The sequence below is a fragment of the Corylus avellana genome, chromosome 7 (assembly GCF_965113065.1).
Source record: "Corylus avellana chromosome 7, dhCorAvel1.hap1.2, whole genome shotgun sequence".
Classification (NCBI taxonomy): domain Eukaryota; kingdom Viridiplantae; phylum Streptophyta; class Magnoliopsida; order Fagales; family Betulaceae; genus Corylus; species Corylus avellana.
In genome coordinates, this window is record NC_142496.1 from 1,672,083 (window position 1) to 1,687,824 (window position 15,742).

The 15,742-nt window shown below is 35.9% G+C and overlaps 1 protein-coding gene across 2 annotated transcripts; it reads left to right on the forward strand.

Moving 5' to 3' along the window:
- The first annotated feature begins 566 nt into the window (after window positions 1-566).
- UBP23 (ubiquitin-specific protease 23) lies at window positions 567-11,010 on the forward strand. 2 transcript variants are annotated; one of them, XM_059597007.2, is made up of 11 exons: window positions 567-1,044; window positions 1,477-1,591; window positions 4,038-4,148; window positions 4,927-5,099; window positions 5,230-5,556; window positions 6,384-6,509; window positions 7,444-8,079; window positions 8,185-8,253; window positions 8,355-9,066; window positions 9,931-10,024; window positions 10,593-11,010. In XM_059597007.2, the coding sequence occupies exons 1-11, from the start codon at window positions 724-726 to the stop codon at window positions 10,750-10,752; spliced, it is 2,844 nt and encodes a 947-aa protein (XP_059452990.2). In that variant the 5' UTR covers window positions 567-723; the 3' UTR covers window positions 10,753-11,010. The 2 variants fall into 2 exon arrangements, with proteins under 2 accessions (XP_059452990.2, XP_059452991.2); XM_059597008.2 differs by lacking the exon at window positions 8,185-8,253.
- The last annotated feature ends 4,732 nt before the right edge of the window (window positions 11,011-15,742 follow it).

Below are 15,742 nucleotides of genomic sequence, written 5' to 3' on the forward strand. Positions count from 1 at the left end.
GAAAATGACGTCTAGTATTACTCTGTTTGATAATGATTTTGTTTTGAATAAGTGTTATGATATGATATAAATGTGATTTTTTTTTTTTTTTGGGGTGGTAAGGTTCACATTTGAAAAGTATTTTTTATTTTAAATTATTTATTATGGTTGTGAAAAAAAAAAAATAGTAACTAGGCCATTTAATTCTATACCTAACACAAGACATAATCTTATCTAATGAGAGGCTGCGAGTCTTTATAATCTTAAAAATTATTTTACATAAAATATTCAGATTTATGTTATTTTATTATTTATTACCACCAAATATTTTATTTTTATTTTATTATATGTCCCTAATTGTACATTAGAATGATAATATCTTAAATATTTAACTAAAAAATAATAATAATATTTTTATACATTCAATAAGTTAGTTGTAAAATCCAAAAAATCATAATCATAAGCGTAATCCAAACGCGGCAAGTCGGCAAATAAACAACTAATCCCCTGCGACGCGGTCCACCGTAGTCTTTCGTGCACCAAAAATCCTCGACCACCTTAGGGTTTAATGCCTCTCATTCTCTCTTCCTCTTCCTCTTTCGCAGAAGCCGAAAAGCCTCTGCTTCTCAAACCCCCAAACCCCAAACCCCTGAACGTCACCGTTTCAGTGGTGACAAACGATAAAACCATAAAGAAATCCTACAAAGTTCAACCGCTCTTTGAAACACCAATTTTGAGCTTCTAATGACTGGGAGCTTAGTCGCTAGCTTGGGATCCGACACCCAACCAGGCGGGCACTCGGATCGTTTGGATCCTCTATCTAATGGTTTTTCCTCCATTGCTTCGCAAAGAAGAATCGAGTTCCACCCGGCGAGGAAGGCCTTCAAGGGCTTCAGCAATGGCGGCGGCGATTTCCGGCTCGAGACTCTGAATCCCGGCAGCGGTTCGGAGCAGCGGCGATCCGGGTCGAGCCCAGGTTTGACTGGGAAGAAAGGGGATGGGTCAGAATTCTTGGAAAACGGGTTGGATCCTGAGCTCAGCTTCGGGATTACCGTGCGCAGAATTGTGAGTGGTTTAGTGGGTTTTCATTGATTTTGTGTCTGTTTCAGCTGGTTTCGAGATTTGGTCGAGTTAAATTTTGATTCTTTGTTAAGTGTGTGTAGCTCAATTTGATTTTTTTTTTCCCCTTCTGATTTGGTGTTTAATTTGGTTTTGGTTCATTATTTATGATGTTTGGTTTTGATAATTTCAGATTTTGATGGGTGTTTTTGTTTTTGTTAATGCAACAATTCCTGTTGTTTATTTGGCATCATTCAGAAGTTACTCAGATGTTATTATTTGTTTGCCATTTGTTAACGTAATATATTAATTTATGTTTCTGAATTTATTCCTTCGATAAGTTTGGTTCAGCTTCAAATTTTCATTTTTTTTTTCTTTCTTTCTAATTTGGGCTTAAAAGTTATTCAAGTAGCTCAACACTGATTTGAATGATTTCAGGGTGCTGGTCTGCAAAATCTCGGAAATACTTGCTTTCTCAATTCAGTGTTGCAGTGCCTAACATACACAGAGCCTTTAGCAGCATACCTGCAAAGTAGCAAGCACCAAAATTCTTGTGAGTGATCCCCACCACCCACCACCACACACACACACACACCTTTCTTTGCAGGGCACGTGGCTCAAAGTAAAAGTATATTTCCTTGCGTGTGTACTGTTGTATATACATTTAAATGCGTATATTTATGTGGGCTAACACTTGGTTCCTTTGTCCGCCCTGCCTAAGGATGTTTCCTTCCATTTTAAAAGTACTTTTATGTATAAATCCCCAGTAATTTCAATTGTTAAAGATTGGTATGTCTGTTTGATAAGATCTAATAAATTATTTTTTTGCCATAATGTGTGAGATTATGTTAAATTGGATGGTGAAGAAATTTCAGATGAAGGGTTAATAGGGTAACCTCTTTTTACATTTATTAGAAATAAGTTCAATCCATTTGGAGTATATTACTAACAAATGCTATGATTGGACGGATCGATTTGGAGGGGAAGAAGAGGAAAAAAAAAGGGGAGAGGATTAAAGGCCTTGATTGGGAGTTTACAAGGGGGAGCTTTGGAGGGACAAAAAAGGAAAAAAAAAATTATAGCTATTTTTCTGCCCCAAAGTAGGCAAAGTTGGGCGGAAATATTTTTTTTATAAGTAATGTTATATATATTAAAAAGTGCAGAGGGGTGGAATCCTTGTACGCATAAAGTATACAAGAGAACGCCAAGTAGAAGAGGAAAATAGAACTAGAAAGTTAGAAAAGCTAATCACTGTGGAAGCTAAACAAGCAACTGTCAAATTAAATAGAGTAAAAAAGAAAGAGAAAAAAAATAGGACTTAAACTCCTCCAAGGTCCTCTCTGTCTTCAAAATTTCTCTCATTTCTTTCCTTCCACAAGCTCCACATAAGGCAAAGGGGAACCATTTTCCACACAATAACGTTCTGAGAATGACCACCAACAGGCAAACAAATCCGCCACATGATTAGGCATAACCTAGGACAACCCAAAGCGACTGAAAATGGCATTGCATAAAGCATTGGTGACCTCACAATGGAGGAGATGATCGACGAACTTCCCGTTCAGCTTGCACACAGCATCTGTTAACCACGATAAGATGTCTCTTTCGAAGGTTGTTCATGGTAAGAATATTCCCTAGAACCACCGACCAAGCGAAAAATACCACTTTCGAGGGAGCTTTGGTCCGACAAACACTTTTCCAAGGGAAAGGAAAAGCCCCTTTACAAGCAAGGATCTTTAGATCTAACATCAAACTTCCCTCTGCACAACGGAGTCCACCAAAGCTTGTACTCCCCTTTCCTTCTCACTTTGTAGGAGTACAACAAGGTATAGTAGGAAGCCAAAAACGTTCACTTCCAAATCATGAGCCAAATGGATAAAGCTAACATTCCATTGAAGGGAACTACTCGACAAGTCCATGTTAACAACAACAGGTGCATCCTTCACACTATCCATGTTATATAAACCTGGGAAAGCTTCCTTAAGACTCAAGTCTCCATACCACATATCATCCTAGAATGTAATTTTGGACCCATCTCCCATATCAAATCTAGTATGGCTAGAGAATAGCCTCCAGCCCCTTCTAATATACTTCCAAAGCCCCACCCCATGCGACCTTGATAAGCTTTTAATAAATTTTACTGTGTTGCCACAAATGCGTTTGTCAAGAAAATAAAGAAAAAAGTATAAAAAAGGGTGTATTGTGCTTTTGCTCATTTGGACTGGAAAGAGTTAGCTGCATATTAGGATTTGAACACTTCTATCAGCTGCTTTATTATGTAAAATTAATTTAATGATATTTTCATTTTGTGTGTCAACAATTCCTCTGTGAAGAAGGGTTTGAAGCTCTGTTTTATAATCATTTTTCTTCTCTAAAATTTCTACTCTTTTGATTCTTTATAAGGGTCCATTTTATACATTCTTACCTACAAGATATATTTTTCTTTCTTCTAAATTTTTAAACGAAAACGCAACGGGGTTTTGTCCATAAACTAGGGTTCGCGGTGGTGGAGGAATTGGATCGGAAAAAAGAGGGATTCTAGTATATCAAATCCATTGTCTCCATTATGCGCATGGTCCAATATGGTAAAATATTGGGACTTCTTGTCATATTCCACCCAAGGTGGTCACTTTCCAGTTCGTGCAGCAAACACTTCCTTGCTTCCACCTTAGGTTGTTTGTATTAATGTATGCTCAGATTCCCTTTTATTGTTCTGTTTTCAGAATGCATCAAATTAGTTGTAGAGGGCATTGAATTTTCACCATTGCAATACAAAGAAATAAAATATTTGTTCTTACCTAGCCATGTTTAGTTATCCAATTACCATTTAAAGGACAATGATGTATTGCTTTTTGGAGGGGTGTTATCTTCTTTCATGTTCTTGTGATATTTTATTGTTATTTTGGATCAAACATCTTGTTCAAGTGTGTGTGTTAGAGTGAAGAAAGAGAGAGATGCAATTACATGTGATTTCTAATTTCATTTTTTTATTGTTGAAGGCCATATTGCTGGATTTTGTGTTTTATGCGCCATCCAGAAACATGTTAGCTGTGCTCTACAATCAACTGGGAGAATATTAGCACCTAACGATTTTGTCAGGAACTTACAGTGTATCCTTTTGTTTTTCTCAGTGACTCTCTTTCTGTATATTTGAATGGATTCATTCAGTGATTTATCCTGATGACTTTGGTGAAACTTTTGAATTCTTTTTTAACCAACAAAAAAAACATGTTGGCCAAAGGGGAGGAGGTTTATGAATTATCAAAAAAAAAAAGGAGGTTTGTGAAAAAGGAAAAAAAAAAAAAAACTTATTTTTGTTTCTGGTATTTCATACCTAAATTTGTGCAATTGCAACAGTTTCTTTAAACTTTCTTGGAAATCCTCCTTTTTTTCCTCTCTCTGTCACTCTTTAACTAATTATTAATGCTTTACTATTCCTTGAGGAACATAATGAGTTTTCCAAAAACCTAAAATAAATAAAAAAAATGAAGCAGAAAAAAACTCAAAACATTCTATGGTGGCCAGCCACCCTAAATGAACACTGGGGTGGTCGCACCACCCTCGGACCCTGGTGTTCTGCAAGGGGTGGCCGGACACCCAAGAATGATTTGTAGGTTTTTATTTTTATTATGTTTTTTTATAAATCTTGGGTATTTTAGGAATTTTGATTCAATTCTATCGAGAGAATCATGTGTTGGTACCAAACTAAATAATAGGAATGGTCATTCTATTTTAATTCCTTGTATTCCCAACCATTCCTATTCCTAAAGGAATGGCCATTCCTTTTACCAAACATGCCCTAAGGGTTGGTTCTTGATTTTGTTTAGATATTGCTTTTTCTTCCATTTGAACCATCTTTGAATTTGTAATTCTTGACCACACAATTAGGCATATCTCGGAATTTTAGAAAAGCTAGACAGGAGGATGCACATGAGTACATGGTAAACTTGCTGGAATCAATGCATAAATGCTGCTTGCCTTCTGGAGTGCCTACCGAATCTCCTGGTGCGTATGAGAAAAGTTTGGTACACAAGATTTTTGGAGGTCGCCTCAGGAGCCAGGTAACTTATTCTTACTACCTGGTAGAATGGATTGACATATCTGTAATGAGTGACTATGTACCTTTGGAACTGGTTTTAGAGGTTTGTGAAAATTATATTTGTTGACAATGTCTTCTTGTTACTTTTCCAGGTTAAATGCTTGCAATGTTCTTATTGCTCCAATACTTTCGATCCATTCTTAGATTTAAGCCTTGAAATAGTCAAGGCAGATTCCTTGCATAAAGCACTTGCGAACTTCACTGCTGCAGAGCAGTTAGATGGAGGAGAAAGGCAATACCAGTGCCAACAATGCAAGCAGAAAGTTAGGGCTCTTAAACAGCTCACCGTTCACAAGGCACCATATGTCCTAGCTGTCCATTTGAAGCGGTTTCATTCTCATGATCCTGGGCAAAAGATTAAGAAGAAAATTCACTTTGGTACTACACTAGATTTGAAACCCTTTGTCAGTGGTTCCTATGTAAGTGAACTTTTTTCAATTATAAGTTTCTTTTTCCCTAGATCTTGCCAGAGTTAGAATATTAATTATCAAAAAATAAAAATACAATGTCCGGTTTTTTAATCTATTTTATGATTTTTGAAAAAAATGTGATGGAACAACTTCTATTTTGCTTCGGACCGAGGATGGAACAGAAATTGAAATAATTGGTGCTATAGAGTGAAACTCGAGTTGCCTTAAAACAAAATATTAATAGTTGGCACCAAACATGTTTATTGTGAAAGGAGGCAGCGATTATATTGTGGGTGGATGCCTGACCATTGGCATTCTTGACTATCTGCTTCTTATGGTACTGAATATGGTTCCAACTTCAATATGCAATTCATGATGGCATAAATGGAAAAGTGTTCCTGTTGGAAACTATATTGTTGACCAGATTGTTATGATTCCATTCGGAACAGAATTTTGAAATAGTTGGTGCTAGAATGTGAAACTTGCGTTACATGCCTAAAAAAAATTATTAATAATTGGCACCCATTATGTTGATTGTGAAAGGAGGCAGCAGTTACATTGTGGGCGAATGCCTGACAATTGGCATTCTGGATATCTGCTACTTGTGGTGCTGAATATGGTTCTAACTTAAATATGCAATTCATGATGGGATAAATGAAAAAGTGTTACTTTTCGAAAAAATTTTGTTGACCAGATTCCACTTGGATCATTACCCACGCAGTGCACAATTGTTGTTTTGCTTGTGTAGTACATTTTTAATGTTGCTTTATGTTCCAATAACTTTACTGTCATTGTTATGTTATATTTTCTGTTAACATTTAAATTCTTATGAGCAGGAGGGAGATCTGAAATATACCCTTTATGGGGTTTTGGTTCACGATGGTTGGAACACCCATTATGGCCATTATACTTGCTTTGTTCGCACTTCAAATGGATTTTGGTACTATCTCAATGACAATCAGGTATGGGAAATAACTTCCTATCTCCTAGTTCCAATTTGTGATTTTGGTTAAAGCACACTTTGGTGGAAAGGACCCCCGCCCCTCTTCCTCAACACCAAGTAAAAAAAATAAAAGAACCCCAAGGGGTTGGCTCGGTAGTTGGACAGCATGGGACTTTGAGTTTGCTCTTTAAGGTCTTAGGTTCGAAACCCACTGAGTGCAAACTGCTTCTTGGGGCCATCGGATTGGTGGTTCGCCCCTTGAATTAACCGAGGTGAACTTGCGGGAAACTCCTTGTCGAGGGTCTGTGCACCACCCCCCCCCCCCCCCGCGGGACTAGTCGGAGCGAAGCTCTAGATACCCGATGCCAAATCAAAAAAAACAAAAATAAAAGCAAGATGTTGATTTAATCTATGTTCTTATTGTGGATGAACTGACAAAGTATATCCTACAATCTTTCATACTTCGCACTCAAATTTCTAATTGAATTTAGAAAGCCCTAGGTTTTGCAGAACAAGTGTATTTTCCTGAACATTTGTAGAAACCACTACGCTCCCTATAGTTTGTAGTCTTATTACAATTTACTTCACCACTGCTTCTCGGTGCCAGATCAGGGTGTGGTGTAAAACTTTAAGGGGTGTAAATTTGCTGTGTTCTATCAGAAGTGAGAATTACCCTTACGAATTTTTGCTTGCTGAATGGGTTGTTTACTTCAGGAACTTGAGGGTTGCACCAAGTATTTATGTATGTCTGTAGGAAGTTTTTAATAGTTAAAGAGACCTATTTATATATATATATATATTCTGCAGTAAAAACTTCCTATATAAACGTGATGGTTTACATCTTGAATGGGTATACTTGCTTCTTCAGAGCTATATTAAACCTCATACTCTGCACCGCTATTATCATCTGTGAAATAATTTTCTTATGAGTTTACCCAATTTTGCTGTAATAGGTTTCCCCAGCCAATGAGAAGAGAGTTTTAGAACAGCAAGCTTACATGTTGTTTTATGTTCGTGATAGAAGAAATATTGTTCCAAGGAAAATGCCCACTGATGTTGCTCAGAAAGAGAACTTTAAAGCTACCGCTAATGGAAACAGAACATCTTCCACTTTCAACCAAGGTTTAAAGGAGACGGGTAAAAATGGTCCTGTAGAGAATCGGTTAAGTGGTGCAACCTCTGCTACTGATGTTACTCGAAAAGATGCATCAAATGTTGGTCCATCAATGGCACCCCTTATGAAGGAAGCACCGGTTAAGAAAAATAACGGCCTGATAATGACAGAATGTTTGGTGGCAAAAAAGGATTCTGTATCAGAACCTTTCTCAAAGGTGCCATTATCAAACAACCCGCATGAAGGGCTTCCTGTTACTAATACAAAATCCAGAGAAGGCATGTCACCATCAGCTCCATCTGGTAATGGTGATGCTCCCAATCTTGAAAATACACCTGAAGGCAAAATTAGTGACAACAATGAAAACAGAAGTTCAAAGAATGACTTGAGAGTCTCAGTTGCAACATCACCTAACTTCAATGACCCCCAAAGCTCTTCTGCTTCTAAACTTGCGACAGATGAGACCTCTCAGAAGGTAAGCAATGTTTCTTTGGACATGCTCTGTAGTTCCTTTTTCCCCCTACTTGGATCGGATTCTCACTTCGTTTCATGCTACTTTGTAAATACTTTCATTTGCCAGATTAATCTTGTTTCACATGTAGCTCCATCAGACAGTCTGAATGATAAAACATTAAATGAAATCAAACCAGTAAGTTTACCAAAACAACCAAGATTTGAAAACAGTCAGCAATTCATTAGTATTCCTGATGCCCCAAGTGTCACGTCTAATTTTGTGGATTTTTTTTCCAGGTTGGACATACACCCAAGGAAATTGCTGTTGGTAATTCACTGGTTGTGGATGCTGGTGGTAGGGTTCAAAAAATTGCTCTTGATGAGTCGGTAAAATTATCTAGCTCATCAATTATGCCAAATGGATTACAGACAGAAGCTCATGCTTGCAAGCGCCACAAAAAACTGAAAAAGAGGGCTCTGAAGTGTCAGGTGGCAAGCATGCCAAAATACAAATGGCTCCTTTTACAGGCATCCTCATTGCAGAAGAAGAAGAAACACAAAAGAAACAGAAGGCACATTTTGGACGTAAAGAATCTTAGCAGAGAACACTTGTTGGATGGTGACTGCATCTCAGCAGATATGGGGCCATCTACATCTGAGAGTATCCGGACAATGCCCTTAGATTCAACTCCACCTCTGAGAAAAGGAACTAAATCTGGTTCAAAAAAGAGAGCTAAAAATGCTGCTGCAAAGGATTTAGTAAACTCTAATGGTGATTGCTTGATGGATAATATGATAGATGGTGAATTTAGACACAGAATTGATCAGAATGGAACTGTGCTTGCAAGTGATAAGCCATTGGAAAAGAGCTCCGACTCTATCTCTAGCTCTAGCTTGTTAGCAGACCAGTTGGTAGCAGGACGACCCAATGGTCCAAAAGATAGCAAAAGAGAAGTAGTCCAGAATGGTTTGATGAGTATGCTTACCCGGGGTCTGGAGGAGACACAGGGTAAGTGATTTTCCTATATTTATCTTTCCAGCTCTCATCCAGCAATATATATTATGTTTGATTTTGGATGTTACTTTACTTTGCATGTGCATCATTGGTTATTATTCATTTTTGAAATAATCCTTTATTGTGGTTTCCAAAATTGGCTTATCTAGCCTGGTTTTGTCCCATTTGATGTCCAAAATGAGAATTTGATAGATGATGGATCTAGAACCATTTTACATTGTTTCTGGATAAATATGTATTAGGCCATAATAAGTGGCAATACATGCTTCTAGGTTTGCAAGAGTTGCTCTGAATTTGTTCTTCTTTGTTTAGAAACTCGGATATTGTGTTCAACTGAGGTCCATTCACCCACGTAGGATCTCCACCGTGGACATATTTTCCTAGTCCATCCCGGTTTCACCATCTGTGTCTCCCTATGAATTTTAAATATTTGCAAATCAGTCAAATAAATTTCCATATCAGTTGGAACGTGGTCACTGCTGCACTAATATGAGGCAAGGTCATTCGTACTGTTTGTTAATGTGTTATGGGGGGTGTTTTTGGTTTTTGATTTGAAAGTGTTCTAATGTGACATAAAGGTGAAAACATTTTTGAGCGTCTTGTGTTTTAGGTTGGTTGTTAATGTTTTTGTTTGAAAACAGAAAACTAAAGAGACGAAAATATTACCAAACAGAGCAAGCCAATATTATTTTCTTTATTCTAAAAGTTCCAGTTATCTATTAGAAATTTGAGATTACTTTCTGCCAAATACAATCAAGTTTGTGAATTCTGGGGAACCTCCTCTTTAGTAATTTTCTAGTTCTTGGTGATATGGATTGCTGATTGATGTTCGTTGGTCTTAATTTGTTGATTGCGCAGTTGCTCGTTGGGATGGGATAGACTTGCCTTCATCTCAGATTGCAGCATCAAATGATGCGGAGCGTAGCAGCATCGGTTACATACCAGATGAATGGTGAGTTGGAAATGTAACACATCTTGTTTCTTTTTTTTCTACGATTAGGCTTTTTTAAAACCTGAAGGACAATGAAATCACTGATCATGGGTCACAGTAAAGCTGTGTATTGATGACCTTGATCGCTTGAGGACCTGCTGGAGCTAAGCATAGAAAAGCTTTAGTGGTGATGCCTTGATGAACATATAGAGTTATGAAGACTTTACCTGATGTAAATCCAGCATCCGGTCCTTTTTTTAGGCTTTGATTAAAGCCTTGAAACAAAATTTAGGTGCTTGATGTAGCCAAAACTGGGCCTGTATATATAGCCTTGACTGCTTGGTGGATGTAAACTATGAATTTGTGTTGACATGGGTGGAAGGAGATGTCATGCAGAATGTGTTTGTGAGCTCAGTGGCAATGGAGGCGTGCTTTGATGCTCGAGGTTGATGTGGTTTTAGCTGAGAATTGGTAGTGAGTTTGGATGGCATCATGTGGATGTTTACACCATTGAACCCAACCTGACTCGTTGCTATTCAAACTGAGACACATCATTTACGATTTTTAACTGGTTATTTGAATTCTACAGGGATGAAGAATATGACAGAGGAAAGAGGAAGAAGGTGAGGCTCCCTAAGGAAAGTTTTGGTGGACCAAATCCTTTCCAAGAAATTGCAATGAAGAAAACTCAATTTAAGAAGCCTAAGGTGGACCGAGCTAGCTCTGGAAATCAACCATTCAGGATATGAAGAAACTAGGCTCACATCAATGGAGTGTATGCTTGACTTATTGTTATATTGTTCAGCTGAAATTTTGAGGGGGAGAGTGCTAGACTGATCTTATGTTTTTTGGATTTTTTGCTCTGGAGGGAGAGTTGGGGGTTTCTGTATTTGATTTGTTCCTGTTGGAACTAATGTTAGAAAACTGTATTAGCTGAACAAGTAATCTTATGTTTGAGCGACGATTAAGCTCTTTTCCTAATACAATAGATGAATAATTTAACATTACTAATTAACCCCAACACCCTCCCCCCCCCCTCCCCCCCCCCCCCCCCCCCCCCCCAACACACACACACACACCCAATAAAAAACGAATTGCATATAATAATCATATGCTCAATCAAGAAAATGCATGTAAATAACTTGCATTTTAAATACATATTAATTTAATGGACTGAATTGAATAAAATTCTTCCTACCCATTTTTTTTTTTTAAAAAAAAAGTGCCCAGATCATTATGACATTGTAATATACAAGTTCAAGCCGTTGGATTTTGTGCTCCTTGAATATATAGAAACAAAATCATCAATGGCAATCCTAGAAAACAAACAAAAAAATACCAAGGGCAAAGATCAATAAATAAAAGAATGCATTACATAACTTCCAAAGCTTGCATTAATGCATTACATAAAGTCCAAGGCTTGCATTAAATTGCCTCGAGGCCCTACAAAGCGTCCAACCAATCCCTTAATGCTGTAGCCTATGTCTTCAACAAAATTGCCTCACATGTGACTTGCTGTCCCCAAGAGTTGTTGTGCATCCCACATGTTTTAACTTAATTTGTTTGTACAAAGAGCATGTTGGTTTGGTTTAAGATGGAACAATAATGGTTTGGTTTCCACCCATGTCAGTTGGCTGCCTATTGAACTAACATCTCTCTTCAAAGTTGCTAGTCTCACATACATTTTTAATAAGGTTAACATAAGTGTTTTTAAAAATGCATATGAGAATCACGTGCTTTAAGGATATATGTGAATCAGTATGATCATGTTCCCTCTGACAGAAGAAATGTCTCATTTTGTCACAGGCGGTGGAAAACTTTCTCCAATCTCTCTTTTTGAGTTATATATCTAAAATTATTTCTTTCATTTTATGTACAAGGAGCACTCATATCTCATGTTGAGATTGAGTTTTCAAAACATGATTTTCATTTTGCAGTTGCTTTTAAAGTCTCTCATTATATTTTATTTTTGGTACTCTCCTGTAAAAATACTTTTCAAATTTTGTTGATTAATATGGCTAGGTGTATGGCGTCATAACGAATTCGGCTTGTATCCAATTTTAGTTAGAATCGAATCCGTCAAAATTGAAAAAAATAAATAAAATAATTAATTAATTAATTAATTATCAAACACATGTCTCAATTCTAACAAATGCAATATCAATTGAGACTGAGTCAAGCCAAACCTCTTGGTCAAAAGAGGATAGCATTTCTAATTACTCGTAAAGAAATCTTTGTTTAATAACAATTTTTTCTTTTCCTCCTTTTTTATTTTCAAAACAAAAACATTAACAAATAACTCAAAACACAAAATACTCAAAACTACTTTCACCTTTATGTCACATTAGAACACTTTTTTCAAACCAAAAAAACCCTATAAAAGCATTAACAAACAGAGCCAATACTTTTGATTGGTAAAAGTCTTCTTCCATTAATTTGGATGTTAAAAAAAAGGGGGGTCAAAACCGTGTTATAGGAACCATTTCCTTCGGGCTAGGTTTGAACATGGAATCTAACCTTATTCATACATCTTTATAATTTCAAAATAATGTTGATTTTAGCAGCCTATAATTTCAAAATAATGTTGATTTTAGCAGCCTTTTTAAAAGTTATCTGTCCTTTATTAAATACACCAAGCATTGCCTAGAGTGTGTAGAGGTATCTAACAAGAGTCTTTTGAGCCATTTTCTGGAAGACAAATTTAAGATGGTTCATTGACGATTGTCTGGTCTTAGTACTAGTAATTTAAGAGCATAGTTGTATTTTTCTAAAATGTTTGATAGAGGGTAAAAAAAAAAAAAAAAAAAAAAAAAAAAAAAAAAAAAGAAAAAAGGGGAGGGGGTATAATAAATAATTTGGAATGACTAGATTATTGTAAGGCTTAATAGACTCAGCCCAAGGATCCATAAGCCCGAGTTGGCTCACGCCTTACCAAGGACCCAAACTCACCTTAAAGGTTCGTTTGGTAGACGATTTCATTTCAATTTTAGTTCGATATTGTAGCAAAAATTGATTAATGTGAAAAAAAGTTAGAATGTTTGGTGTAGAAAAATGAAAAAAAAAAAAAAAAAAAAATTATTTTTAGTGATTTTTTTTATTTGAGTAGTAATAAAAAATGATTGATATGATGTAAAAACTAAAATGTAAGAGAATGTTGAAAAAATGAAAAAGTGGAATGAATTGTATTGTGCCGAAATCATGTCAAAACCGTTTATCAAACGGACCCTTACACGTCATCCCCCGCCGGGGCCCCAAACAGAAACAAATTTAATAAGGAATCAGGATATGACCTATTAATAACTCGCCAACAAGAAATCATGAGAAAGAGAAAAACAATTAAACAAACAAATCAAGTGATCGCTAAAAAGGAAAGTAATCGTTGGTCATCCTCACCCCAAGGAAAGCCAGCTACATGCCTAAAGAATTTACCTCTTAAGAACATGCCCACTAAATAAATAACAGGTGTGCCACTCTGAGTTTTGATTCTCTTGCAAGATTTCAGCATCGGAAACTCGACATGTGTGATCAGTGATCACTGTGTCAACATAATTTATGTCACGTGTAGCTCAAGTGATGCTTTTTTGTCCAAACACACAAAAAATGCTAACAGAAGAAGCAAACCGAAAATGCTGAATAAGAAGGGATTAATGAAGTTTACTCAGATTTAAGATGGTTCATTAAGTATTGTGTGGTCCTAGTCCTAATAATGATAGAAGGCTACAAGCACTCTTTGAAGAAGACTGATTGTTTTTTTTTGCCAAATGCCAACCCACTTCAAATGCACATAGATTAAACATCCACACCTTATTGCAACCATCCTTGTTCAAGATCAAATTTCTCAAAAATTTTATGAACTTTCCATCATTTTAACATCATGTTGAGTTATAGATTTAGAAGCAATTCATCAATTACTTTGAGATTGCATTAATAAAAACGGAACGCAATACAAAAGGAGGGGATGTGACACCCTAACATAGGCCTTAGTACAAGATAAAACCTAACAACATCTGGGAATGATCCAAATAAATAGTTCGACCCAATAATTTTTTGATAAATAATTTAAGAAATGGGCCGTTGAAAATAGTTCAAACGATACATCATTGATAATGACTAAACATAGCCATCGTAAAAATCTTTGAAGGCATTAGGAAATGTATGGGCACACCTTAGAATAATTGGTTAGAAGATTAGCTTGAGCTCCAATTAATTATTTTAAGAATTGGGAGACAAAATTTAGTTTGTTTGAAGATGAAGTTTGGGAGGCATAGATGATGATTAAGACCCAAAGGGAATATTATAAATATTTTAAGGGGATGTCCAATTATGAATATTAAGTATGTCGGTAGATTACTTGTTACTCCTTACTCCACAACCCTCAATCAATGCAAATCATGAGACTCAGAATGCTTCTTCCTCCCCCACTTCCTCTGTTGTCAGCTCATGTCATGGCGTGCTTAACTCTCTCTCTCTCTCAAAGTCTTTTTCTTTTTTTTTGTAGTTCTTTTATTGATTGTAACTTTATATATATTAAATGTCATTGTTTAATGCAGGCACCATATATTAATTTGATGTGGGGGGGGGGGGGGGGGGGGGGGGAGACGACGACTCCATCCCATGTGCAAAGGACCACAATAATCATTTCAAGAGGATTCAAATGTTGTTTTGGCTAGTTGAAATGTTTAAGAAAGCCCTTACTATCAGGTCTATCTTGATAATATTTCTTTTGTAGCTTCTAATTACTATGTGATACATCAACTTAAGAAAAATGCAAAAATAAAAGTGAGAACAATCACACCAAATCAAAAAAAAAAAAAAAAAAAAAACCATAGCATGCAAGACCTAGGCCAGACCCACGGGTTTGGCAGATGGTGAACGCTTCAAACCCCGCCGGCTATGACCCGCCTCAAAACATGTTTCTAATGCCTCAATACCCATTTCTAATTCCCCGAACCCATTTTTAATGCCTAAAACCCCGTTTCTAATGCCTCAAAACTTATTTTTGGATTTAAAACTAAAACTTAAAGGTAGAAGGTTAACCCCTTAGAGATTTTATCACCCTACAATCTAATGTATTTTAGTCCAACTTATTTTTGTCCACTTTTTATGTTTCTGCTTATGTGTCGACTATTGATTGGAGGCTGTAAAAAGGGTGTTATCATGATGGTATTAATAAAAGGTTTTCTCAATGTTAAAATGAAAGTAAAAGAAGTTGCATATGACTCAATAACTTGAACGAACAAAAAAAAAAAATCTTTTTAATCTCTAACATTTTTCGCTCTAAAGAAATTAAAAAAAAAAAAAAGTAGAAAAAATATTTAAATGAAATAATGCAAATAAATAGCTAAAATTAATAATAATAATAATAATAACAATAAATAAATAAATAAATTTTAAAAAATAAAATAAAAAGTGAGATATAGGTGGGTGCTTTAGCTTTTTTTTTAAAAAAAAAAATTTAAATATGACTTTTTACCTGAAATGGAGAGAAAACTTGTCTACTAAGAAGGGGTCATTCTCAACTTTTCAAAGACTTCATGTGTATAATTTGTGTTTATCAAATAAAACACAACTTTCTTTGTTAATGCTTTTTTTTTTTTTTTTTCTTTTTCAAAATAAAAATATCAATATATAACTCAAAATATAAAACACTTGTTAAACAATCAAAACAACTTTCACTTTTTTGTCATAGTAAAACACTTTTTCAAAAAACAAAAAAAATATCCTCAAATAAACATTAAA